This window comes from Lissotriton vulgaris, chromosome 5 (assembly GCF_964263255.1).
Source record: "Lissotriton vulgaris chromosome 5, aLisVul1.2, whole genome shotgun sequence".
Classification (NCBI taxonomy): Eukaryota; Metazoa; Chordata; class Amphibia; order Caudata; family Salamandridae; genus Lissotriton; species Lissotriton vulgaris.
The window spans coordinates 47,576,411-47,601,884 of NC_141693.1; the positions used below are offsets into that span (position 1 = coordinate 47,576,411).

At 50.0% G+C, this 25,474-nt stretch overlaps 1 protein-coding gene across 5 annotated transcripts in view; it reads right to left on the reverse strand.

Moving 5' to 3' along the window:
- The window catches only part of LOC147710105 (butyrophilin subfamily 2 member A1-like), a 440,009-nt gene that overhangs the window by 203,890 nt on the left and 210,645 nt on the right, over positions 1-25,474 (reverse strand). For 4 of the 5 annotated variants that reach the window (XM_086920804.1, XM_086920803.1, XM_086920806.1 and 1 more), the window contains one exon: positions 8,946-8,966. The exons of the other annotated variant lie outside the window; for it this stretch is intronic. In XM_086920804.1, the coding sequence (XP_086776930.1) occupies positions 8,946-8,966 (21 nt within the window). The remainder of the gene's footprint in view (positions 1-8,945; positions 8,967-25,474) is intronic. 5 annotated transcript variants of the gene reach the window in all.

Here is a 25,474-nt window from a genome sequence, read left to right on the forward strand (position 1 = left end):
CTCTGCGACTCCCTCAATAATTACTTTGTTGAGAAGATTGATCCTATTAAAGCTAGCATTTCTAACCCTGACCCAGGATTTGACACAGGCTGCCCCCCAATAAACTCAATCTCTCTGCTGAACTTCCCTCCTATCACCACGGACACCCTCTCCCCGCTCCTCTGCAGAGTTCGCTCTGGCTCTCCTTCTGACAGTTCCCCTGCCCATATTACTCAGAAGATTTTTCTCGACCTCCCTGAAGTCCCCCTCTCCTTGCTGAACAACTCCCTTTGCCAGCGCATAGTTCCCAGTTCTTTCAAATCGGCCATTGTTACACCTATCCTGAAAAAACCTGGGGCTGACCCAGCCACCCTTAGTAACTATCGGCCGATTTCCCTGCTCCCCTTTCTGGGGAAACTACTGGAGGCCCATGTTTCCAGCTGCCTGGGCACCTTTATTGAAAGCTCAGACTTTTTGGACCAGCACCAGGCAGGATTCAGACCCCAGCACTCAACTGAGTCGGTCATGGTGGCAGTCCACGACGAACTTAGGAAAGACCAGAACATCTCTCAGGCCTTGGTGCTCCTTGATTTGTCGCCGGCGTTCGATACCGTTGACCATTCCATCCTTATTCAGCGGAACGAGAACGCCGGCATCAGGGGCACCCCGCTTAGATGGCTTGCTTCATTTTTGCAAGACCGTAAGCAAGCAGTTCGTCTTGGCTCCTTCATGTCCAAGGCGAAGGACCTGACTTGTGGGGTCCCCCAAGGCTCCTCCCTTTCCCTCTTGCTATTTAACCTTTACATCCTCCCACTGATCGCCAAACTCAGGGAGAAACCTGTGGTTATTTTCAATTATGCAGATGACATGCAGCTCATCTTCAATATTGCTTCTTCCCCCTCCTCAGTGGCGAATTTCCAGAACACTATGACCCTTATCAGCTGCTGGATGAGGGACAATCAGCTCAAGCTTAACCCAGACAAGACTGAGCTGGTGCTCACTGGTCCCCCGAATAATCCTTGGAACCCTAGTTTCTGGCTGCACACGCTGGGCGGCGCACCCTGCCCGGCGAGTTCGGTTAAGAGTCTTGGTGTTACCATCAGTAAGGATCTGTCTATGAAACCTCAAATTAAATCAGTGATGTCGGCCTGCTTTTTCTATCTGCGCCGCATCAAGAAGATTAGCAGATTCCTTACCCATGATGCCCTCGTCCACGTCATACTGGGTCTAGTAGTGTCCCGCATTTATTATGCAAATTCTCTCTATATCGGGATCCCCCTTTACCAGTACCATCAACTCCAACTGGCTAAAAACCAGGCCGCCAGACTGGTCTTTCGGCAGTGTAGGTCTTGTTCTGTGAAACCGCTTCTGAGAAGCTTACACTGGCTTCCTGTTGTTCAGCGGAGTCTTTTCAAGGTGGGCTGTATGACCTACCTAGCCCTCAAAAACCAAGGCCCCTCCTTCATTGCCGCTTTGCTCCACCGTTACACCCCCTCCCGAGCACTCCGGTCGGCGGGCCTCAATTTGCTTTCCACTTGCCTGTTCAGGCGAAAAAGCTTGTGGGCTTAAGATTTGCTTCACAAGCCCACCACCTCTGGAACTCCCTCCCACCTGACCTTCGCCTCATCCCTTCCTACCAGGTGTTCAGGAAAGCACTGAAGACGTGGTTATTCGCACAAGCATTTGATTAGAATCTTTCTGCTCCGCTGTTAGCTCCAGTCTGTCCCAAAGAGCCAAGAAACCGTTGGTGAACGTGCGCTGTATAAATTCTTTTTTCATTCATTCATTCATTCATTCATTCATTCAATGAGCTTCTGATTCAAACCTTGTCGTAATAAACAATACCAATTACCAATTCTGCTTTAGTTCAACTCTTGTGCTGCTTTCAGAATTATTCTTTCCCTCTCAATGATTATTTTATACTTGTTCGTAAGGAGACAAATTGTCTAAAACTTAACCTGAGATTGCCCCTCTGAAGTGCACAATGTGATACAAATACCTCCCATAATATAAGAATGGTACCGTTGTAGGAATCTCCAAGTTTACGGAATCCTAGCCTATTATAGGACTGCAATACATTTTGTGAAACCTGGAGACCCCACAACTCACAGTCTTTAAGGGGAATAAATTGGTGGCACAGTGGAATATCGTAAGCTTTATGGATCCGTTGATTGCGGTTAGCCATAGTGTTCACCACCTTATACCTTGTTCTTTTGGGTAGCTTCGCAGTACGCAGAAATGCTGGTAACTTAATTTCGGTTTCTGCCAGCATCAGATTAAAAAACAATGTTGTCAAATTTCGAGGTAGGAGCCATCAGCTACGTTAATAAGCTCATCAATGCAGCTTGATAATAGATAGATAAATGAGGGAAGGCAAGTCCTCCCTGCTCCACGTCTAGTTGAAGAATAGAAGCTTGTTCCTGGGCTTTTTTTGTCCATACAACCTGCCATAGAGTTTTGTTTACTTTGTTAAAATAAACAATCAGTATTTTTAAGGGGAGATTAAAAAAACAGAGTATCAGCAGAGGAAGAATTGACATCTTCACTAAAGAGACTCGGCCTACTATTGTCAGAGGTGATAGCGACAATTTTTCTTAACATTTTTATTTTATTGAGCGTTTTTATGTAGTTTAATTGAAACAGTTGAGAGAAATCTGTGTTGACGAATAAGCCCAGATATCTAATAGGTCTTAATGGCCGAACTTTTAACCCTTAAGGAAGATTGACCTCAGGTGAATTAAAAAGGAGGAGCTCCATTTTGGACTTGTTGACCTTTTATTCCCCATAATCTGTAAATGCTTGAATTTCCCCAAGCGCCAACTGGATATTTGCCTTATCTGGGTTCAGATATGAAATCATCTGCAAAGAGCTTAATTTTTGTCGTCCCTGGTAGAGGGGCCAGATTGACGTTTTAACTCGTATTTTTATTGCCAATGGCTCGATGAAGAGGGAAAATAAAAGGGGCGAAAGGGGACAGCCCTGCCTGGTCCCCTGTCATATCCTTACTTTCCAGAATCAGATCATCAATGCGTAGAAGGATTTCAACATTTGAGAGCTTTATGCAAGAAGCCACTAAGGTCCCTGATATTGATGCCAAAAAAACTATTTCCAAACTTGAACTGGGATAGATTAACTACTGTGTACAATGCCACTATATCAATAGAAATACCATCACACTCCCCTTTTTCATGTTGGAGATTGTGTACACAAAAACAAATTAATATGAGATAAGTAGAAGCACAAGTTAATTACCTTCGGTAACAATATATCTTTAAGAAACATAAGTTAGTTATAGATCCCTTACCTTAGAATTGCCCTCAGGCTCAGCCTGGATCTGGAAAGTTTTTTCGTCAGCAGTACCCCTGCACGTCGAAAGGTGGTGACGGTCAGCTCCGCGATCATTGTTGGCCCTCGTGATCGCCGAGATGATATTGTGGCAGCTGCTTAGACGCCACCCTTGTGAACTGACGTCAGTTCTGTACACAACTTTCCACGTCAGTAGCACTGAGCCATACAAGACACTGACCACTGGTGCACAATACTAGGGCCCTGAAAAGGAGATACCTTAACCCTAGAAATCAGTTCGCTGAATGGGGAGGATGCGTGGGGCGGTAAGGAATCTATAAGTAACTTATGTTTCTTACAAAAATATCGTTACCAAAGGTGAGTAACTTGTGCATCTGAAAGAAACATGTTAGTTATAGATTCCTTACCTTAGAATAGATACCCGAGCAATACCAACCCTGGAGGTGGGTCTGCAAACCAAGTTCACACCAGAAAGTCCTGGAGAACAGAATGGCCAAAGAAGCCGTCTCTCCGGACTTAGCTGTCCAGGCAGTAGTGTTTTGTGAATGTGTGCAGTGATGCCCACGTAGCTGCCTAAAAGATGTCATTAAGGGGAACTTCACCTCCCAGAGAAGTGGTAGCTGCCGTCGCCCTGGTAGAATAGGCTCCTAATCCCAATGGAGGCTCCTTCTTAGCCAAAGAGAAACAAGCCTTGATGGCACAAGACGACCCACCGAGAAATGGTCTGCTTGTGCACTGCCTGAAATTTCATGGCGCCCACAAAGCCAACAAAGAGAAGGTCATCCACCCGGAATTGTTTCGTGCGATCCAAGTAATATGAAAGCTCACATTTTGGATGCAGACGGTGGAGTCGCTCTTCTTCTTTTGAAGGGTGCAGAGGTGGAAAGAAGGTGGGCAAAGTGATGGTTTGGCCAATGTGAAAAGAAGTGACCACCTTTGGCAGGAAGGACAGACCGGTCCGAAGGACAACCTTGTCTGGATGAACAGCAGGAAAAGGAGGTTTTGAGGAGAGAGCCTGTAGCTCACTCACCCTGCGTAGAGAGGTGATGGCAACGAGAAAGGCAGTTTTTAGTGTCAAAAGTCTAAAAAGACAGTTTTGTAGCGGCTCAAAGGGAACGCACATAAGGTAGGTAAGAACTAAGTTCAAGTCCCACTGAGGCATTACGAATGGAATAGGAGGAAAGAGATGAGTAATGCCCTTAAGAAAGTGATTTACAACAGGGTACTTGAAAAGAGAAGGCTGATCAGTAAGCCTAAGAAAGGCTGAAACGGCCGAGAGGTAGCCCTTTAGGGTGTCCAGAGCAGATCCCTGCTGGGCCAAAGAAAGGAGGAACAAGAGAACCTCAGAAAGAGGGGCAGAAAGGGGATCCACAGCCTCTGCTGTGCACCATGCCACAAATTTGTTCTATCGGCAGGCGTATACCGTTTTTTGTGGAGGGACGCCTGGCCAAGATCGCATCACAGACTTCGGGGGGAAGGTCAAAAGCTGTCATCTGTCGCCGCGCAATCTCTGCGCAAGGAGGTGGAGGCTGGACAGGTTCGGGTGGAGGACCGTCCCCTGCTGCTGCGACAGAAGATCTGCCCGAAGAAGCAGTAGAGTCGGGCGATCAATGGCCATGTTCAAGAGCTCGGGATGCCAGACTCTCTATGCCCAGTCTGGAGCCACAAGGATGACTTGGGCCCAGTCACACTTGATCTACTTCAGCACTCTGGGCAGAAGTGGTATAGGCGGAAAGGCGTATAAAGACCACAACTCCACTTGTGACGAAAAGTGTCACTGAGCGAGTGCCGCCTCGGAAATTCCAATGCGCAGAATTGCTGACATTGCGCGTTCTCTTTGGAGGTGAATAGATCTAACCAAGGCTCTCCCCACTGTCGAAAAGAGACCTTGCACCGCCTCCGAGTTGAGAAGCCATGCGTGAGACATTATGCACCTGCGGCTGAGTTCGTCCGCCCTGGTGTTAAGTGAACCTGTCTGGTGATGAACCACCAGGGCAATGCCCTGATGTTCCAGCCATATCCAGGACGGAGGGCCTCTTGACAGAGGGTCCACGGACCCCACCCTACTTTGTCTGTTACTGTACCATATGCGGCGGTGTTGTCTGTGAACACCTGAACTACTCTTCCCCGGACAGAGGGAAGGAATGCCTTGAGTGCAAGACGAATCGCCCGAAGCTCGAGAAGGTTGATATGGAGCCCGGACTCCGCTGGAGACCAGAGTCCTCTGATCTCCACATTCCCCATGTGGCCGTCCCGTCCCAGAAGTAATGCATCAGTCACCACTGTGAACTCTGGTTGGGGAAGGGAGAGGGGTCTGACGATGATCCAATCCTGGTTTGTGAGCCACCATTGCAGTTGGTGTGCAGTGTCCTCTGAGTTCTGGACGTAATTGGATAGGTTTCCCTGATGGTCTGCCCACTGGAACTTCAGGTCCCACTGCAGAGCCTGCATCTCCCATATGGCATTATCTACCAGCAGTATGCAGGAGGCCATCAGACCCAGCAGCCAGAGGGTCAGTCTGACCAAAACCTGGGATAGAGGCTGAAAGATCAGAATCATAGCCCGAATATCCCGGACTCGCTGCTCAGGAGGATAAACCAGAAACTGCGTCGTGTCCAGAACCCGACCAATGAAAAGGAGCTTCTGAGAGGGAGTCAGATATGACTTTGGCACGTTGATGGAGTACCCCAGTGAATGAAGGAGGTCGGATGTAGTCTGGAGGTGGCAAGTCCGCCTTCAACAACCAGTCGTTGAGATAGGGGAAGACTGGAACCCCTGATCTGCGCAGAGGAGCTGCGACCACCACCAACACTTTTGTGAACACCCGAGGGACACTGGTAAGGCCAAAGGGGAGCACAGTAAACTTAAAATGCTTGTGGCCTACTGTGAACCGCAGGTAGCGCCGGTGGCCGGCAGGATAGGGATGTGAAAGTAAGTGTCCTGCAAGTCTAACGCTACCATCCAGTCTCCACGGTCGAGGGCAGACAGGACTTGAGCGAGGGTCAACATTTTGAACTTCTCCTTCCGTAGGAAGCGGTTGACATGCCTGAGATCCAAGATAGGACGCAGGCCCTTGTCCTTCTTGGGCACCAGAAAGTAGTGGGAATACCAACCACAACCTACTTTTGGGGCAGGAACGCACTCAAGGGCTCCCTTGGGCAAGAGAGCCGCAACTTCCTATTGGAGAAGTGCCAGATGATCCCCTGACAAGCAATGGTACTGGGGTGGCATGGCTGGAGGGGTGGTCTCGAATGGGAGGGAGTAGCCCCTTCAGACTATCTGCAAAACCGACCGGTCCAACGTTCTGGTGCACCAGTGGGGGAGGTGATGTCGGATCCTGCCTCCCACTGGCGTCTGATGGGCCTGAAAGGTCAGACTAGGAGGGCTTGAAGGCTGCTGCAGGGGGGAAGTGGTAAACTGGCCCGCCCGCTGGCCCCCGGAACCACGTTGGTTGTTCCCAAGTCCCGGGCCACGTTGGGGATGAACAGCGTGTGCCGGCCTGGAAAAGGGACTTGTTGGGGCACCCCTTCCGTTGCCACGAAGGGGGCGAAAAGCAGACTGTGCGCGACATGTGGTGGAGAGGTTGAAACGCGTTGCCAGTGTGCTTTGTCACCAAACAGGCGATGGCCATCAAAGGGCTTGTCCATGAGAGAGTTCTGGACATCCCCTGAAAAGCCAGTCGATAACAACCAGGCGTGACGGCGAAGCACCACCGACGTTGAAATGGTCCAACCCAGTGAGTCGGCAGTGTCCAGTCCACAACGAATCATAAACTTTGCTGCTTCTCTCCCTTCTGCCACAGTACGGCAGAGTACAGCCCGGGCCTCCTAGGGATACTGGGCAGAACTTGCACCACTGTATCTCACATGGAGTGGGAATAATGGCCCAACAAACATGCGGTGTTTGCAGACTGTAGTCCTAAGCTGGAGGGAGAAATCATCTTCTTCCCAAGCTGATCCAGCTTCTTGGATTCCCTATCAGGTGGTGCATTAGGGAATGCGCCTTTGGAACTTGAGGCTTGGACCACCAAGCTCTCACGGTGGGATGTTGGCAGAGGAAATTGGGGTCGCCTGGAGCCGGGTGGTGGAGTCGGGCAATTAATCCTATCCACAAGAGCCTCTGTGTTGGGCCAGGACCAGGTGCTCAAAAGTATGTTGGTGATGGCATCATTGAAAAAAAGTATTGACTTGGAAGAGCTCACTGACGGCTGAAGCACCTCTGTCAGGGGGTTTGTCCTGACTGCCACAGTAGGAAGCTCGAGGGTTAGGGCCTCGGCCGTCCTATGCAACACCGCAGGGTAAGACGCTCCTTCCTCTGTAGCCACGGTAGGAGGAGACACCATGCCAAGGTCTGGAGATGTATCTAGAGCAATGGCTTCCCCAAGTTCCTCTCTCCAGTCCTGTTCATCCACGATCTGGTCAGATAAAGGGACAGCATAACCCTCCCAGTCCTCATCATCCTCCCCTGGCTGTCAAAATGGCTGATAAGGGCCAGGGCTGAACATAGAGACAACATTTCCTATCCGTGCTAGATCTGGCATCGGGCGATGCTGGTCTGGCTCTCTGTCCATGCCAAGGATGAGGTTGGGGTCAACGCCAGCAGGGGGTCCAGCTGTTGCCGGCTATGGACATGGTGCAGTGAAGCCAGCACCGGGGGAGGTGTCACATTGTCTGCTGGTGCCGATCTGGACCAGGTCTGGATCCAAGGGGGCCCTGTGGTGCCGGAGCCACTGGTGACGAAGGTCTATGGCCCCAACCGGCTTCATGTGGCACAACGGAGCGCCGGTGGAATCGGGCTGCCCAAAAATGGCATGCATGGATTCATAGAACTGACGAAGCTCGATCCCAGAAAGGGAGGGAAGCCCGGAGTCGACCATGGAGGTTCCACATTCGGAGCATTGGCAGTGGCACCACCAACACTCTGCGCTGCGCCAGCCAACCGTTGAGAGGAAATCGAAGAGCGACGGAGCTTCTGCGACTTCTTCCTGTGCTTCGACTTACCTGAGCCCGAGTGCGAAGACTTCGACGAGGAGTGATGATGATGACTCCGCGACCGGTCCCTCGACCTCCCACGAGAACGGGACCTTGAGCGGCATGGAGCCAGCTGCCCAGCCTCGAGTAACTTACGGGACCGCTCCCGCAAAGTCTTCGGACCATGGGCCGGCAGTCAGAGCACGACTTGGGGTCATGGTAGTGCTTTAGGCAAAAAAGACACATGCGGTGCGGATCCATCACGGACATCAGTCGCTTAAAGGAACTGCATTGCTTGAAACTGGGCATCCCTCGTACACCAGATGTCATACGACTGGAAAAAGAAGTCGACAAAAGTCGCAAAAAGAGTAGTCAAAAATTTACTAGAGGTACCGCTCTTCCCTGATATGCACTGGCTAGCACAGAAAAAGAAAGAACTGATGTCAGCTCGCGAGGGCATCGTCTAATTAGCTGCCGCGACGTCATCCCGGCAAACACGATGCCAATGATGATCGCAGAGCTGACCGACGCCACCTTTCGATGCGCAGGGGTACTGCTGACGAAAAAACTTTCCAGATCCAGTCTGACGCCTGGGGGTAATTCTAAGGTAAGGAATCTATAACTAACATGTTTCTTTCAGATTTACTTTTATATAAGATCCATTTATGATTGCTCAATTTATAATCTTACCTCTTTCTTTAATTAAATCACCTATAAGAGAAAATGTAGAGAAAAATAATTTAATTTTGTTTTCAGATTTGTAAAATATTTCATCATCAAATACTTTATTCAGAGTTTTCAACCATAAGAGTACATAACAGTACATATGTAAAACTAAAGATACACAAACTCAATTTACAACACGGTGCTGAGTCATGCCATTACAAAATTTAAATGATCAATGGAAGTGTACCTTTAAACTGTAATAAATAAAATACTTTATAATCAGTTACAATTGGCATTTAAAAAGATATATAGTTAAAATACAACAAATAAAGGACACCGATGCTAAGCGCTATCTAACAAATACATCGGTACTGGGAGACTGAGACAAAGAGAAAGCATAATGCGAAAGCCAATAACTCCAGCACCCTGTATCTGATTGACCTGCTCCAAGGAAGGTACTTGGATACCGCAAAGAAAATAACTGAGAGGATACTGTACAGAGGAACCGTGTGGCAACCTCTAGTAGACGGCATCCAAATTGCTTCCAAAACAGGATGATCCATGTTTTTCTTGGCCAGGTATAACCAGAACAGAATAAAATAATGTTAACTAGTAACTCCTCTAGCTATTGGCAAACTGGACATACAGTACTTATTAAATTTAAAGGGTTCCACTTTGATAATAAAGACATTAATGGTAAAGTTCCCTGGAGGAATTTAAGGTAAGGGACTTTGCAGCTAATGGGTTAATAATATCCAAGAAGGGTTCAAATTGAAAATCAAGTTTAAAATAAAAAAAAGAGTACTAAGCAACCCTTTGGACACATTCTAGAATTTTCTGGAATTTACATGGTACCAGAATGCATCCTTAGGTGTAGTCTTGAATAGATAGGTCGGGGATAATGAGTAGGCCCATGGGCCCCCTAAACTGATATGTACTAGCAACATTTGGACATAGGATAACGACTTAATTTTACCTTGACTGTCCAGTGATAATAGCTCCTTCAAGGGTCCACGATGGTCATCAAGATCTGCATTGTGTTTCAATCCTGGTTTGTGAGCTACCACTGCAGTTGGTGTGCAGTGCCCTCTGGGATCTGGACGTAATTGGACAGGTTTCCCTGATGCTGTGCCCACGTGGAGAAGCGTGGCTCAATGGTTAGAGCGGCAGACCCTGATGCAGAGATCTGGCCCGGGACCAGGTTTCAATTCCCACCTCGGCGGGTCTTAGGCTCAATTTCCTCGGACCTGATATTTCTCGCCTCAGTACCTATTCTAATCATGGGTCCCACTCTGCAACTCTGGGCAATAGCTTGCTTAATCTCCACAACGGCCCCAACAGTGCTGGGATGCCTGGCTTCACCTCTGGGGTGCCCGGGAGTGGGCATTTTAAAGGGAGAAGCCAGGAAGGGTTCCACAGCGGTATGCGTACAGCGCCAAGACGCCTCAGGGTATAAGTGCGCTATACAAGTATGAATTCATTTCATTTAATTTCACTGGAACTTCAGGTTATCCAGTATTAGGGGTGTCTTTCATAGATTCACATGCCTGAATCATTCCCCGTCGTCGAGACGGGAGCCTCCGGTAAATAAAAAAGTAATGTCCATAGACATACATAGAGAGAAAGGGTCCAAGGGTCTCCCCTTAGTAGCCTTTCCTTGTCCTTATGTAAAAAGGACCAAACTGACATAGTCAGCCAATCAGCTCCGACCTCCCTCTAGAACCTTCCTGGGAGGAGCCTCAGTCCCTCAGATTTTCTACCGCACGTTGTGCTAGGGAGTCTCCTGCCTGAGCTCTCCTCAGGATTACTCTAATTTCACCAAACCTTCTTTGAAAGTGTTCTCTGGAAACTCAAAACTCTTCAAGGACTTCTTCAGCACACTATCCCTGAAGTAAGTGTGTGTTTCTACTGCTTTTTCCATGTCTGACTCGGGGAAGAAAGCCCTGTTCAGGGCCTGCTCTTCCTGCAGCAAGAAAAGAATACATGTGGATGATAAGCACGACCTGTGCTTGTATTGCCTTTACCCGGACCATAATTCGGAGAAATGCGCAATCTGTCGGTCTTTTCCAAAAAAGACTGTGAGAGACAGGGAAGGTCGCCTTCTGATTTGGCTGGACAGGCTTAAAAACAGAGACAATCTGGACTCCTCTGTGAGCAGCGTTTCCAGGCCATCTGCTGTCTCAAACAAGAGGCCAAGGGAAGCTTCCCCGGGCCCCTCAGACACTCCTCCTACGAAGACTCACAAAAAGTCTTCAGAGGCGAGATCTGCGTCATCTTCAGTGTCTGCTAAAGAGGATAAAACCTTTAAAATGCCTGCTCCGTCCTCCAGACAAAGCCAGAGGACTACTTCAGTCAAAACCACCGTCTCTACCACATCAGCGTCGTCGCCCTCAGCATCGACGACGATGACTAAGTCCTCCTCCTCTTCAGGTAGACCTGTTTCTTCAATTGTTCCACTGACATCGTCGTCGACGACGAAGACCATGTCGACAACGAAAACTACACCGTCGTCGACGCCGTCACCAGCGACGAGCCCATCGTCGTCAAAACCGGCGACGACCAGAGTGTCGACGAGAGTCTCGTCGACGAGACCATCGTCTACGAAGGCACCGTCGATGAAGACCACGACTTCGCAGTCGTCGACGACCAAGATCCCTTCGTCCACCCCACCGTCGACGAAGACCTCGTCGACGACCCCGTCGACGAGAGACTCGTCGTCGACGACCCCGTCGACGAAGACCCCGTCGACGAAGACCCCGTCGACGACGACCCCGTCGACGACGACACCAAAGGCTCTGTCGACGGACTCGACGACGACACCGTCGACGGACGACTCGTCGTCGAATGAACCATGGAAAAAATCGAAACTGGTGGAGGCACCGTCCATGATGCTACCACCGTCGACGATCCCCTCGACGACGACCAGCTCTACCATACGGTCTGGTAAACCAAGCAAACCACTAATTACCCCGGAAACGACGTCTCCAAGCAAGGTGGACAAGCAACCACCTCAAGAAATTTTCCAAAGTGAGGAATCCGAAGAGGATGACCATCTGGATCCCGCTACTTAAGTCTCAGAACTTCACATAAAATGTCAAAGCACTGATGAGGAACTGGAGGAATTCACCTACCAGGAACACTCCGTCCAGGCCAGTGTCCGCACTGAAGTCACCCCCATGATATGCTTACCAGCGACCCTGGTGGATGACTTACGACTTCTTGTGCAAGACTACAAGCAACGCTTTCCGGAGGCTAACAGAGGTGGTCAAGCGCCTAAGAGTCCCGCACCAGGGGACAAGGGGGATCAGACACCTCCAGCTCAAGGACAGGTGTCCGCACCGGAACGCACTCACCTTCACCATCAAACCCACCACGACGTCCAGCCTCAAGTGGGGGTTTCTTCGGACGATGAGGAGGAAGAGGAAGAACTGGAGGAGGGAGAGGTCCAGGAGGTTCACTCGGACCACTCGGACCAGGATGAAGAGGATGAATATATAGCATCATCCCCAGCCTCACCACAACCACGCCAAGCGGACTCCCCCCCGGTGGACATTGCTGGCTTCCACAAGCTGGTGGAGAGTGCGGCGAAGAGATTCCACATGGTGGTGGAATCCACGGAAACTGACTGTTTCCTGCACGACTTTAAGGAACAGACTCAGAAATCTACAAAAGCTGTTCCGATCATAGAATTTTTGTGGGAACAAGGAAAGAAGTTAATGCTAACTCCTGCTTCTGTGCCGGCGGTGGTCCCACGCCTAGATAAGAAATACAGAGCACCACTCACTGCGGCGGCTTGCCTTAATGGTCACCCCAAACCGGACTCGGTAGTGACGCAGGCGGCCCAGAAACACTCCCGCAACCCTTCCTCACCACTGTCCGCTCCCCCGGACAAAGAGGGCAGAAAACTTGATACGATTGGCAAACGTTTCACATCCACATCGGCCATGTCCATCAAGGTGGCCAACTCCATTGCCTTGCTGGGGCGTTACAATCGCCAGCTGTGGGAGGACATTGCTCCTTACATGAAGGAACTGCCTGATGACGTCCAGGGTGAGGTGAAAGCGCTCCTCGCGGAAGGTCAATCTTCTGCAGCGGAACTCATAGACTGTGCTATTGACGCAGCCATGACAGGCTTCCGTCAACTTGCGGGAGCTGCTGTACTGAGACGCCAGGGATGGCTAAGAGCGACTTCATTCCGCCAAGAAGTCCAAGCGAAGGTTCTGGACATGCCCTTCGACGGCCAGCTCCTGTTTGGAGAAAAGGTCGACGAGGCTCTACAGGCCATTAAGAAGGACACAGACACGGCAAGGGCACTGGGCTCTCTGCAGTCTAGAAACCAGTCCTTTCGGGGCAACAGGCCCAGAGGTCAGTCCTCCTATCGAGGCTCATATCAAAACAGGTCCTCGTCCTCATACAATCACAAAGGCCAGTACCAAAACAAACAACAGCAAGGCCGTCAATCTTCATTCGGAAGATCAACCTACAGAGGTAAAAATACCAAGAGGGGCGCTGGCGGCCGCCAGTGACCGACTACTCCAGCCAGTCCAAACACCATATCCATCCTTTCAAATTGGAGGAAAGCTGACCCATTTCCTCCACAATTGGCAGTACATCACCACGGACCGGTGGGTTCTTCAAATTATTCGATTCGGCCACTCTCTCGAATTCACCTCCATCCCTCCCAATACCCCTCCACGCAGACGGACACACAAACATCCACGCCTGCTTCTGAAGGAACTTTCGACAATGCTACAAAAAGGAGCAATCAAAAGGGTTCCGGCATCCTCAAAGGGGAAATGATTTTACTCCCACTTCTTTCTTGTACAACAAAAAGAAAACAAGTGGAGACCCATCCTGGATCTCCGGGGACTCAACACCTTCCTGCGGAGCCAATCGTTCAGGATGGTGACGATTCAAGAAATCCTGGGCATTCTAGAGAAAGGAGATTTCATGGTATCACTGGATCTCCAGGATGCATACTACCACATCCCCATCCTCAAAAATCACCGGAAATTCCTAAGATTCGAGGTGGCGGGCCGTCACTATCAGTTCAAAGTCCTGCCGTTCGGCCTCAAGTCCGCACCGCGCATTTTCACGAAATGCCTTGCGCCAGTGGCAGCCTTCCTGCGTCAACTGGGCCACCAAGTCTTCCCCTACCTAGACGACTGGCTGGTGAAAGCACCCTCACCTGGGAACGCAATCACGTCCTCCAACGCCTGCACCAATCTCTTTCAAAATCTGGGATTGACGCTCAATCTCAAAAAATCATGCATGGTCCCCGCAACAAAGATTACCTTCCTAGGGGCCATGTTGGACACAGTGTGCACAAAAGCCTTCCCCTCAAAAGAGAGGACAGACAAGATCTTATCTCTGGCCACGGCTGTGGCGAAGACAACGCACCTGAAAGTTCGGACTTACACCTCCCTCCTGGGGATGATGTCTTCCTGCATACTCCTCATCCCGCACTGCAGGCTCAGAATGCGGCCCTTACAGGAGGCACTCGCGAGCCAATGGACCCAAAGCACTGGCTCCTTCGAGGACATACTTCGGGTCACACCAAAAATTTCCAAAGCTCTACAATGGTGGACACATCGCCAGAATCTAACAGTGGGCTTACCGTTTCTCCTCCCAGCATCACCGCTGGTGATAACAACGGACGCCTCCCTAGAAGGATGGGGCGCGGTGCTCCAGTGTCAGGGACAGGCAGCAGCGCAGGCTCACACACGCCACTAACCTTATACAGGGTGTCCGGCAGAAACGACTTCGGATGCTAAGCTCTCTTCCCCCAGCCAACCACGAAACCCACAGTGGAAACAAAACACACTGTGTGCCCTCGTACCTAGCCGGGAAAGGGGAAGTGGATAAAATAATAAATGGGTAGCGATGATTCTTTGGGTTCCCCCGGGAGTCTGGTCATCAAGATGCGGAAGACAGCATGGAAGGGCCCATCTAATTAGGGAAGAGTAATGAACACCATTAATACTATAGTTCAGGAGTCTCGGGTCGTATCCTAAACAATACCTAGGAACCTCACTTACCAGAATCATGCACAACCCAGGCCTTGTAAGAAAAGCCCCCAAGCAATCCTGCTTGAATCATAAGAGTTCTGCCAAGTGTTCAGGACTGCAGCAGGCAGTAATCGCAAAGAAAGGAAATTGTCGCGGTTTGTATAAAAGCACAAACCGCCTTCAGAGTTTTGCCACGAAGTGAAGACAAGAAACAGCTAAACAAACTTCACAGGAAAAAGGTCTCTGTCTCTCAATGGCAATATGGTCCTTGAATCAAAAACAAAAACAACTTGGGACTACATCTCCCAGAATCCTTCTCTTGGGGAGATCAAGCACAGATTATCAGCGCAGCGCGTCTTCCAGCAGAACGCTCACTGATCATAAAGTACAAAACAAAAGTTATGTCCCAGAACCGCCCTAAGCTAACTAACTAGAGACGAATGAACACGAAGGAAGACAACGAAAGTGAGCCCACTTTCGCTACAAGAGTACTTAGCCACAGAGCTCAGTCAATCAGCCAAGCGCAGGGGAAATCACGGGTCTTTCGCCAGGAAACTTCTTTCTTCTCGCTGGGATCCGGCGGGGAACACCATCCGCCACTCCGATCGACTTGGGAATCACATTGACAAGCACCGTCCTAGTGGATGGGAGGTGCTAATATGCCTTTGGTCTCGTGGCACTTCCTGCTTGACCCTTGGGATGCTGGTCATTGTAGTTCGCTCGACTCCTTCTACACACATCCCCGCAGGCATACCATCTCCTAGATCTCGATAGTAGAATCGTTCCTCGACCCCCGGGCACCACAATCGCTACAGAACCCCCTCTCGAGGACTGCCGACTCGGCGGTCGACCCGGCTTACCCGGATGCAGGGCATGGAAATGGTCAACAAGCTCTGGACAGTGCAGATTCCTCAGAGGTTCCCAAGAACGGTCCTCAGGGCCAAACCCTTTCCACTCCACCAAGTACTGGATTCTGCCCCGCACCATACGGGAATCTAGAATGGCCTGCACCTCAAACTCCTCCTGACCATCCACATCAATCGGGAGCGGAGCTACCGGGACTCTCATCGAGGGAGGGCAAGGAACTAAGAGGGAAACGTGGAACACAGGATGGATCTTCCAACCCACTGGGAGCAGGAGTTTCACAGCAACAGGGTTAATCACTTCCACTATACTGTAGGGACCTACATATTTAGGTGTCAATTTAGTATGCCCCTTAATGTGGAGATTCTTGGTGGAGAGCCACACCTTGTCACCCACTCCATACGATGGTTCAGCCCTCCTCTTCCTATCTGCGAAGTGTTTCTGCGCGGACTGGGCATCGGCCAGACTGTTACGCGCATCCAACAACACCGCTCTCAGATGTGCGTGGTGTTCGTGGATGCTAGGAACAGGGGAATAGACAGGCCACTCAAAGGGGAGGATGTTCGGATGATACCCATGGAGGCAAAAAAATGGTGAACAACCCAGTGTTGAGTGCACAGCATTATTATATGCGAATTCGGCCATCCAGAGTAACACAGTCCATTCCATATCATTCCGCAACGAGAAACAACGAAGATATTGCTCCAGGGTTTGGTTCAGGCGTTCCGTCTTGCCATCCGTCTGCGGGTGGTAGCTGGAGGATAGACGGGCATCAATGTTCAAGGTTGTACATAACGCCTTCCAGAACCGGGAAGTGAACTGAGAACCCCTGTCGGTGATCAATACACAAGGAAGACCATGAGCCCTGACGATATGTTGAAGGAACACTTCTGCCAATTCCACTGACGTGGGTACCTCCTTCAGAGGTATGAAATGGCCCATTTTCGTCAAGTGATCGACGATAACCAATATCACTGTCATTCCATTACACGGGGGCATCTCAACGATAAAATCCATGGAGAGAGTATGCCAAGGTTGCGGAGGTATGGGCAAAGGTCTCAGTAGACCCACCGGGCGAGCATGCACAGATTTTCCTTGCGTACAGATGGCACAATTCCTCACATAAGACCGGACTTCTTCTCGTAGCTGGGGCCACCAGAAGGAACGTTCCACGATGGCAATAGTTTTGTACATTCCCATATGACCTCCCAGGACCGAATCATGAGACCAAATCAATACTTGTTGCCGTAGGGCTTCAGTGGGAATGAATAACGCAGTATCCTGATAGGCGAGATCATCCTTTATAGTGCGATGTTCCGGATCTTCTTGTATCCACTCAGGTATGTTCATATCTGCAAGGGCTATTTTCACGTCTTCAAGAAAGTTGTCTGATGACAGGAGAGCTACAGCCCCTACACTGGCAGTTGTCTCCTGAAGGATCAAAGGTGTTTCTACCTCTTCGGTCTTTCTCTGTTCGCCATCCTCCAAACGTGATAGAGCGTCTGCCTTCCCATTTTGGGTTCCAGGTTTGTATTTGATTATGAAATCGTAGTCGGAAAAGAAAAGAGACCACCGTAATTGTCGGGGAGTGAGGGCCTTCGCTGTCTTCAAGAATAACAAATTTCGGTGATCCGTGTAGATCTCCACAGTATGGACCGCTCCTAGTAGATAGTGACGCCATTCCTCACATGCCCTTTTGATGGCCAAGAGTTCCTTATCCGTTATGGCATAATTCACCTCGCAGGGCGTGAGCTTCTTGGAGAAGAAAGCAACAGGATGCACTTGGCCTGTACTAGGGTGTCTTTGGGAAAGCACTCCTCCCACAGCATATTGTGAAGCGTCGGTCTCTAATATGAATGGCAATTGCGGGTCAGGGTGACGAAGAATGGGAGCTTGAGTAAACTGCTTCTTCAGGTATTGAAATGATGTATCAGCCTCTTTACTCCATACAAAAGGCATATTTTTCCGCAACAAACAAGAAATTGGATGAAATTTTGGAGAAATCCTTGATAAACCTACGATAGTAGTTTGCAAAGCCGAGAAAGCTTTGCACAGCTTTCACAGTCTTCGGTGTAGGCCATGTGAGTATCGCTTCCACTTTGTTCGAATCCATTTGAAAACCCTTCTCGTTGATGACGTACCCAAGGAAAGACACTTCCTGGACGTGGAATAAGCATTTCTCCAACTTGGCGTATAGAGAGTTTCGTTGTAAACGGTCCAGCACGGACTTCACATGTCCGACATGTTCCGAAAGAGTGGAGGAATACACCAGGATGTCGTCGATGTACACAATGCAGTAGGTTTCCAAGAATCCCCGCAGAACCTCATCCATAAAAAACTGAAATGCAGCGGGGGCGTTGCATAACCCAAAGGGCATTACCCTGTATTCGAACAGGCCCAGCTTCGTTCGAAACGCCGTCTTCCACTCATCCCCTCTTTTGACACGCACCAAATGATATGCTCCACGAAGATCGAGTTTAGTGAAGTATTTGGCTCCTTTGAGCTGGTCCATGAGCACCGGTATTAAGGGGAGAGGGTACCGGTTTTTGATGGTCACTCGGTTAATGGCTCTATAGTCAATACAGGGTCTGAGTTCTGCGCAGTCCTTCTTCGGAATGAAAAACATAGGGGATGAGGCAGGAGATGTAGAATGCCTGATGAATCCCGATGCGAGGTTCTCTTCTATGTACGTTTTCAAATATTCTGTCTCTTTCTCGGTCATGGCATAGACCCTGCTACAGGGAATATCGGCTCCTGGTATGAGATCGATTCTACAGTCGTATGCCCTGTGTGGAGGCAAATGAGTAGCCTGTTGTTTATCAAACACAGGGGAGAACGCCTGATACTCCGAGGGAAGTAGGGTGGCACAACAGTATTTTTCAGGGGAGCATGAAGCCGCCAGACAGAGAGAAGACGAGAGTTCTGGAATGCAGGGAACAGCAGAAACCTGAGTACAATGCTCCTGACAGTATGCAGACGACAAGGTGATAGTGCGCGCTGCCCAACATACCTTTGGATCATGGAGAGTTAACCAGGGCATCCCCAAGATGAGCCGGAATTGGGGTGCATCAATGAGATCAAACTGGATATACTCCTGATGATCTTTTCCAGTTTGCATGAGCATAGGACAGGTGTGATAGGCCACAGGACCCGATGATAAGACCGTACCATCCACAGCTTTCACCAACTTTCTTTTTTCTCACAAGCAATCCCTATTTTCAGGGCGTATTCCTGATCAATGTAGTTTCCGGTGGCCCCTGAATCCACTAAGGCGTCGATATTCAATGATTTCTGAGGGGTGACCCAGAGGATGATTTGGAGGTTCATATGCGCCACTGCAGGATGCAAGGTATTCGCAAGACAGGGGGAGATCATTTGCGGCAAACAACCCAAGACAGAGACCTCTTCCTGGTTTGGGTTCTTCAGTTTTCCGTCGGTTGATCGGACTCTACTAGGGCTTGCACTTTTGAAACGGGGTTTCTGGCTGGGAGCGTATTCCTGGCTCTACAGTCCTTTATGAAGTGGCCCCCTTTTCCGCAATAAAGACATTGCTTCAAACGACGTCTTTTCTCCTTTTCTTCCAGTGTCAGTGGACCACGGATACCACCGATCTGCATGGGTTCAGGGCCTTCAGAGGGTTTAGCACGGTCTTCCGTAGGACCCCTAAAGCGAGGGTAGAAAGGGCGAGAGTCTCCTCTTGATCTATCCCCTCTCCTCTCTAGGAGCCGGTGATCCAATTGTACTGTTAAATCGATGAACTCTTCACAGGTATCGGGCAACTGTACCACCTGTGCAAGGACGTCCTTTAGTTCTCCACGAAGACCTTGATAAAACAATGAGATGCGTTTTGCAGAGGGCCAATCAGTCTCTACCACCAACCGGTTGAATGATGTGATATAAGACAATAAGTCCTGAGAACCTTGACGTATGGTGAGTAGTTCTCTATCCAAGGTCAGCATATGGGATTTACGATCAAAAAGCTTGCGCAACTCAGCACAAAAAGCAGAAAAATCGTGCAACACTGGGTCATTCTTCTCCAGCAATGGGATATTCCAACTGGCAGCATTACCCCCCCATATAAGACATCATAAATGCGGTCTTCGCCGAATCATCTTGGAAAACCCCGGGTTTACATAAAAAATGTAACCTGCACTGATTCAAGAATGTTTCAAATTTACGGGGGTCCCCGTAAAAACGTTCAGGGGAAGCTAACGGAACGCCTACGGTCTGTACCACATGTACAGTATGAGCAGCTTCAGCCGAAGAGGCACTAGAGGTGGCTAATTGAGGGGGTACAGAGAACCCACCCCCTTCTGCTTCCACAGATCTTTTTGCACCAGGGGGAGGTAATGTAGCTGGTTTAATATAAGGACTACCTCCCGCTCCTTTTTGGACTAGTCCTGAGACTTCCCTTCTTAAGGTCCCAACTTCTTTGTACAGAGTCTGGTTTTCGGCTCTGGAAGTGGCTACTTCCTGTTGCAAAGCGGCCATGCCTTCCACCAGGGAATTCAAGACAGCCTCAACATTCATCGTTCGGGCCGGTGTGTAAACTTGGGCTTGTCAATCTGTCAGGGACAGGCAGCAGCGCAGGCTCACACACGCCACTAACCTTATACAGGGTGTCCGGCAGAAACGACTTCGGATGCTAAGCTCTCTTCCCCCAGCCAACCACGAAACCCACAGTGGAAACAAAACACACTGTGTGCCCTCGTACCTAGCCGGGAAAGGGGAAGTGGATAAAATAATAAATGGGTAGCGATGATTCTTTGGGTTCCCCCGGGAGTCTGGTCATCAAGATGCGGAAGACAGCATGGAAGGGCCCATCTAATTAGGGAAGAGTAATGAACACCATTAATACTATAGTTCAGGAGTCTCGGGTCGTATCCTAAACAATACCTAGGAACCTCACTTACCAGAATCATGCACAACACAGGCCTTGTAAGAAAAGCCCCCAAGCAATCCTGCTTGAATCATAAGAGTTCTGCCAAGTGTTCAGGACTGCAGCAGGCAGTAATCGCAAAGAAAGGAAATTGTCGCGGTTTGTATAAAAGCACAAACCGCCTTCATAGTTTTGCCACAAAGTGAAGACAAGAAACAGCTAAACAAACTTCACAGGAAAAAGGTCTCTGTCTCTCAATGGCAATATGGTCCTTGAATCAAAAACAAAAACAACTTGGGACTACATCTCCCAGAATCCTTCTCTTGGGGAGATCAAGCACAGATTATCAGCGCAGCGCGTCTTCCAGCAGAACGCTCACTGATCATAAAGTACAAAACAAAAGTTATGTCCCAGAACCGCCCTAAGCTAACTAACTAGAGACGAATGAACACGAAGGAAGACAACGAAAGTGAGCCCACTTTCGCTACAAGAGTACTTAGCCACAGAGCTCAGTCAATCAGCCAAGCGCAGGGGAAATCACGGGTCTTTCGCCAGGAAACTTCTTTCTTCTCGCTGGGATCCGGCGGGGAACACCATCCGCCACTCCGATCGACTTGGGAATCACATTGACAAGCACCGTCCTAGTGGATGGGAGGTGCTAATATGCCTTTGGTCTCGTGGCACTTCCTGCTTGACCCTTGGGATGCTGGTCATTGTAGTTCGCTCGACTCCTTCTACACACATCCCCGCAGGCATACCATCTCCTAGATCTCGATAGTAGAATCGTTCCTCGACCCCCGGGCACCACAATCGCTACATCCAGGACCTACAGATCAGCGGCAAATGGGACTCTCACGAGCAATCGCTCCATATAAACCTCTTGGAGCTAAGAGCAGTGTATCTGGCTCTTCAAGCCTTCTTACCCCGCATCCAGAAATCCCCAGTGCTCGTCAGGACAGACAACACCACGACGATGCACTATCTAAACAAACAAGGGGGAACACGTTCGCTCTCGCTCTCACGCGAATCACAGACGATCTGGAACTGGCTGGTGCTACACGAAATCCAACTCAAAGCGGAATACGTCCCAGGAAAGGACAATACCATCGCGGACGCCCTGAGCAGGCAAAAGTCCCTCTCCCACGAGTGGGAACTATCGGACAGCGCCCTCACTCACATCTTTTCTCTTTGGGGAGTACCAAACATCGACCTCTTTGCCACCAAGAGGAACGCCAAATGCCCGAACTACGCAAGTTGGCATCCCCAACCAGGATCACTAGGAAATGCGTTTTCCATCGGATGGTACAGCGTCTTTGCATACGCCTTTCCTCCATTCCCGATGATTCCACGGCTCCTCAGGAAGATGAAGGCGGAACCTTGCACCCTGATCCTGATTGCCCCGTACTGGCCGAGGCAACACTGGTTCTCGGATCTGCTTCGACTATCCATCAGATCACCGATTCGCCTGAACCAACACCCGGCCCTTCTGACGATGTCCAACGGGCAAGTGCAGCACCCGAACCTCCAATCGCTCAAATTATCAGCCTGGCTCCTGAGCACAGAGAGTTCGGTGGCCTGAATATCCCACAGGACTGCAGGGATGTACTAGCCAAAGCAAGGGCAGACAGTACGAACAAGACCTACTGTCTCAAATGGAAGAGGTTCTGCATATGGTGTTCAGACCAGGGCCTACGGCCCCTCGCCATCACACCTGAACAGATATTACCATACCTCCTGCATTTGGCCCAGTCGGGACTGGCGCATACGTCCATCAAAGTTCACCTGGCAGCAATCTCGAGGTTCACCAGAACGGTCACAGGACCTTCCCTGTGGTCTAGTCGACTGGTCAAACAATTCCTCAAAGGGCTATACAGATCCTTCCCGAGGCCTCGGAAAGTACCTCCCACATGGCAGCATAACCTGGTACTCAACCAGCTCATGCGTCACCCGTTTGAGCCCATTCACAGGGCATCTCTTCAACACCTCTCATGGAAAACAGCGCTCTTGCTCGCTCTAACTTCGGCCAGAAGGGTTAGCGAACTGCAAGCCTTGTCCATTCAGGAACCATATCTGCAATTCAGACATGATAGGGTGATACTTCGACCAAACCCTAAGTTCATTCCAAAAGTGCCTTCGGACTTCCATCTCAACGAACCATTAGTCCTTAGGTCATTCTTTGCCAACCCTTCCACGGCAGCGGAAAGGTTGCTGCATTCTTTGGACCTTATGAGGTGCCTAAAGTTCTACCTGGACAAGACTAAGGATCTCAGGAAATCCTCACAGCTGTTCGTGGCATACAGCAGGCCACGAATGGGCCTACCCCTCACGAAGCAGAGTATCTCCAGATGGATCTCCTCGGCGATTTCCTTCTGCCACGAAAAGGCCGGCCGGCCTTTGAATGACCGTGTTCTGGCTCACTCAACCAGAGCGATGTCTACGTCGGCAGCACTGTTTGCTGGAGTGCCGATCCTGGACATCTGCAGAGCGGCGACCTGGAAGTCACCGCATACTTTCTCCAGACACTACTGCCTGGATATCGAACTCCAGAAGGATGCGGCAGTGGGCCAGGCGGTGCTTCGCCATCTCTTTCAGTAAGGTGAGCCTTCCTACATCCCGCCTTCCAGGTATGCACATTATTGCTCTGATGATATTATGTCTAAGCTGTCTCTTTATTGTATGATATTATATGCTTTATCTACTATGACGGCAGAGCAACTCTGTTTTACAAATGTGCTACTTTGATTGCTAGCTACTCTGATTCAGGCATGCGAATCTATGAAAGACACCCCTAATACTGGATAAGAAATGCGTTACTTACCTGTAACAGCAGTTATCCAGTATTGGTGTCTTTCATAGATTCACATGCAACCCTCCCGCCTCCCCTGGAAGGACTCACTTCCCTCTCGGAACTATATTATGCCAAACCTAGCTGGGTGCGTACGAAAATCTGAGGGACTGAGGCTCCTCCCAGGAAGGTTCTAGAGGGAGGTCGGAGCTGATTGGCTGACTATGTCAGTTTGGTCCTTTTTACATAAGGACAAGGAAAGGCTACTAAGGGGAGACCCTTGGACCCTTTCTCTCTATGTATGTCTATGGACATTACTTTTTTATTTACCGGAGGCTCCCGTCTCGACGACGGGGAATGATTCAGGCATGTGAATCTATGAAAGACACCAATACTGGATAACTGCTGTTACAGGTAAGTAACGCATTTCTTCTACTGCAGAGTATGCATCTGCCATCTGGCATGATCTACCAGCAGGATGCAGGAGGCCATCAGACCCAGCATCCAGAGGGTCAGTCTGACCAAAACCTGGCATAGAGGCTGAAAGATCGGAATCATAGCCCGAATATCCCGGACGCGCTGCTCAGGAGGATAATCCAGAAACTGCATCGTGTCTAGAACCCAGCCAATGAAAAGGAGCTTCTGAGAGGGAGTCAGATATGACTTTGACACGTTGATGGAGAACCCCAGCGAAAGTAGGAGGTCAGAGGAGCTGCGACAACCACCATCACTTTTATGAACACCCGAGGGACACTAGTAAGGCCAAAGGGGAGCACAGTAAACTTTAAATGCTTTTGGCCTACCTTGAACCGTAGGTAGTGCCAGTGGCCAGCAGGACAGGGATGTGAAAGTAAGCGTCCTGCAAGTCCAACGCTACCATCCAGTCTTCACGGTTGAGGGCAGACAGGACCTGAGCGAAGGGTCAACATTTTGAACTTCTCCTTCTGTAGGAAGCTGTTGACATTCCTGAGATCCAAGATAGGACGCAGGCCCTTGTCCTTCTTGGACACCAGAAAGTAGTGGGAATAACAACCACACCCTACTTTTGGGGCAGGAACGCGCTTAATGGCTCCCTTGGCCAAGTGAGCCGCAACTTCCTATTGGAGAAGTGCCAGATGATCCCCTGACATGCAATGGTACTGGGGTGGCATGGCTGGAGGGGTGGACTCGAAAGGAAAGGAGTAGCCCCTTCAGACTATCTGCAAAACCGGCCTGTCCAACGTTAAGGTGCACCAGTGGGGGAGGTGATGGTGGATCCTGCCGCCCACTGGCGTTTGATGGGCCAGAAAGATCGGACTAGGAGGGCTTGGAGGCTGCTGCAGGGGGGCAGTGGTAGACTGGCCCGCCCGCTGGCCCCCAGAACCACGTTGGTTGTTCCCAAGTCCCTGGCCACGCTGGGGCAGAACAGCTGTGGCTGGAAATGGGACGTGTTTGGGCACACTTCCGTACCCACGAAGGGCGCGAAAAGCAGACTCTGCGCGACATGTGGTGGAGAGGTTCAAACGCTTTAGTGCACTGTCTGCTTTGTCGCCAAACAGGGGATGGCCATCAAAGGGCGTGTCCATGAGAGAGTTCTGTACATCCCCTGAAAAGCCAGTCGCTATCAACCAGGTGTGACGGCGAAGCACCACCGACGTTGAAATGGTCCTACCCAGTAAATCGGCAGTGTCCAGTCCACAGCGAATCATAAACTTTGCTGCTTCTCTCCCCTCTGACTCAGTAGGCGGAGTACGGCCCGGGCCTCCTGGGGATACTGGGCAGCACCTGAACCACTGTATCCCACACGGAGTGGGAATAATAGCCCAACAATCATGCAGTGTTTGTGGACTACAGTCCTAAGCTGGAGGGAGAAATTATCTTCTTCCCAAGCTGATCCAGCTTCTTGGATTCCCTATCAGGTGGTGCTTTAGGGAATGCGCCTTTGGAAGTTGAGGCTTGGACCCCCAAGCTCTCACGGTGGGATGTTGGCAGAGGAAATTTGGTTCGCCTGGAGCCGGGTGATGGCGTCGGGCAAGCA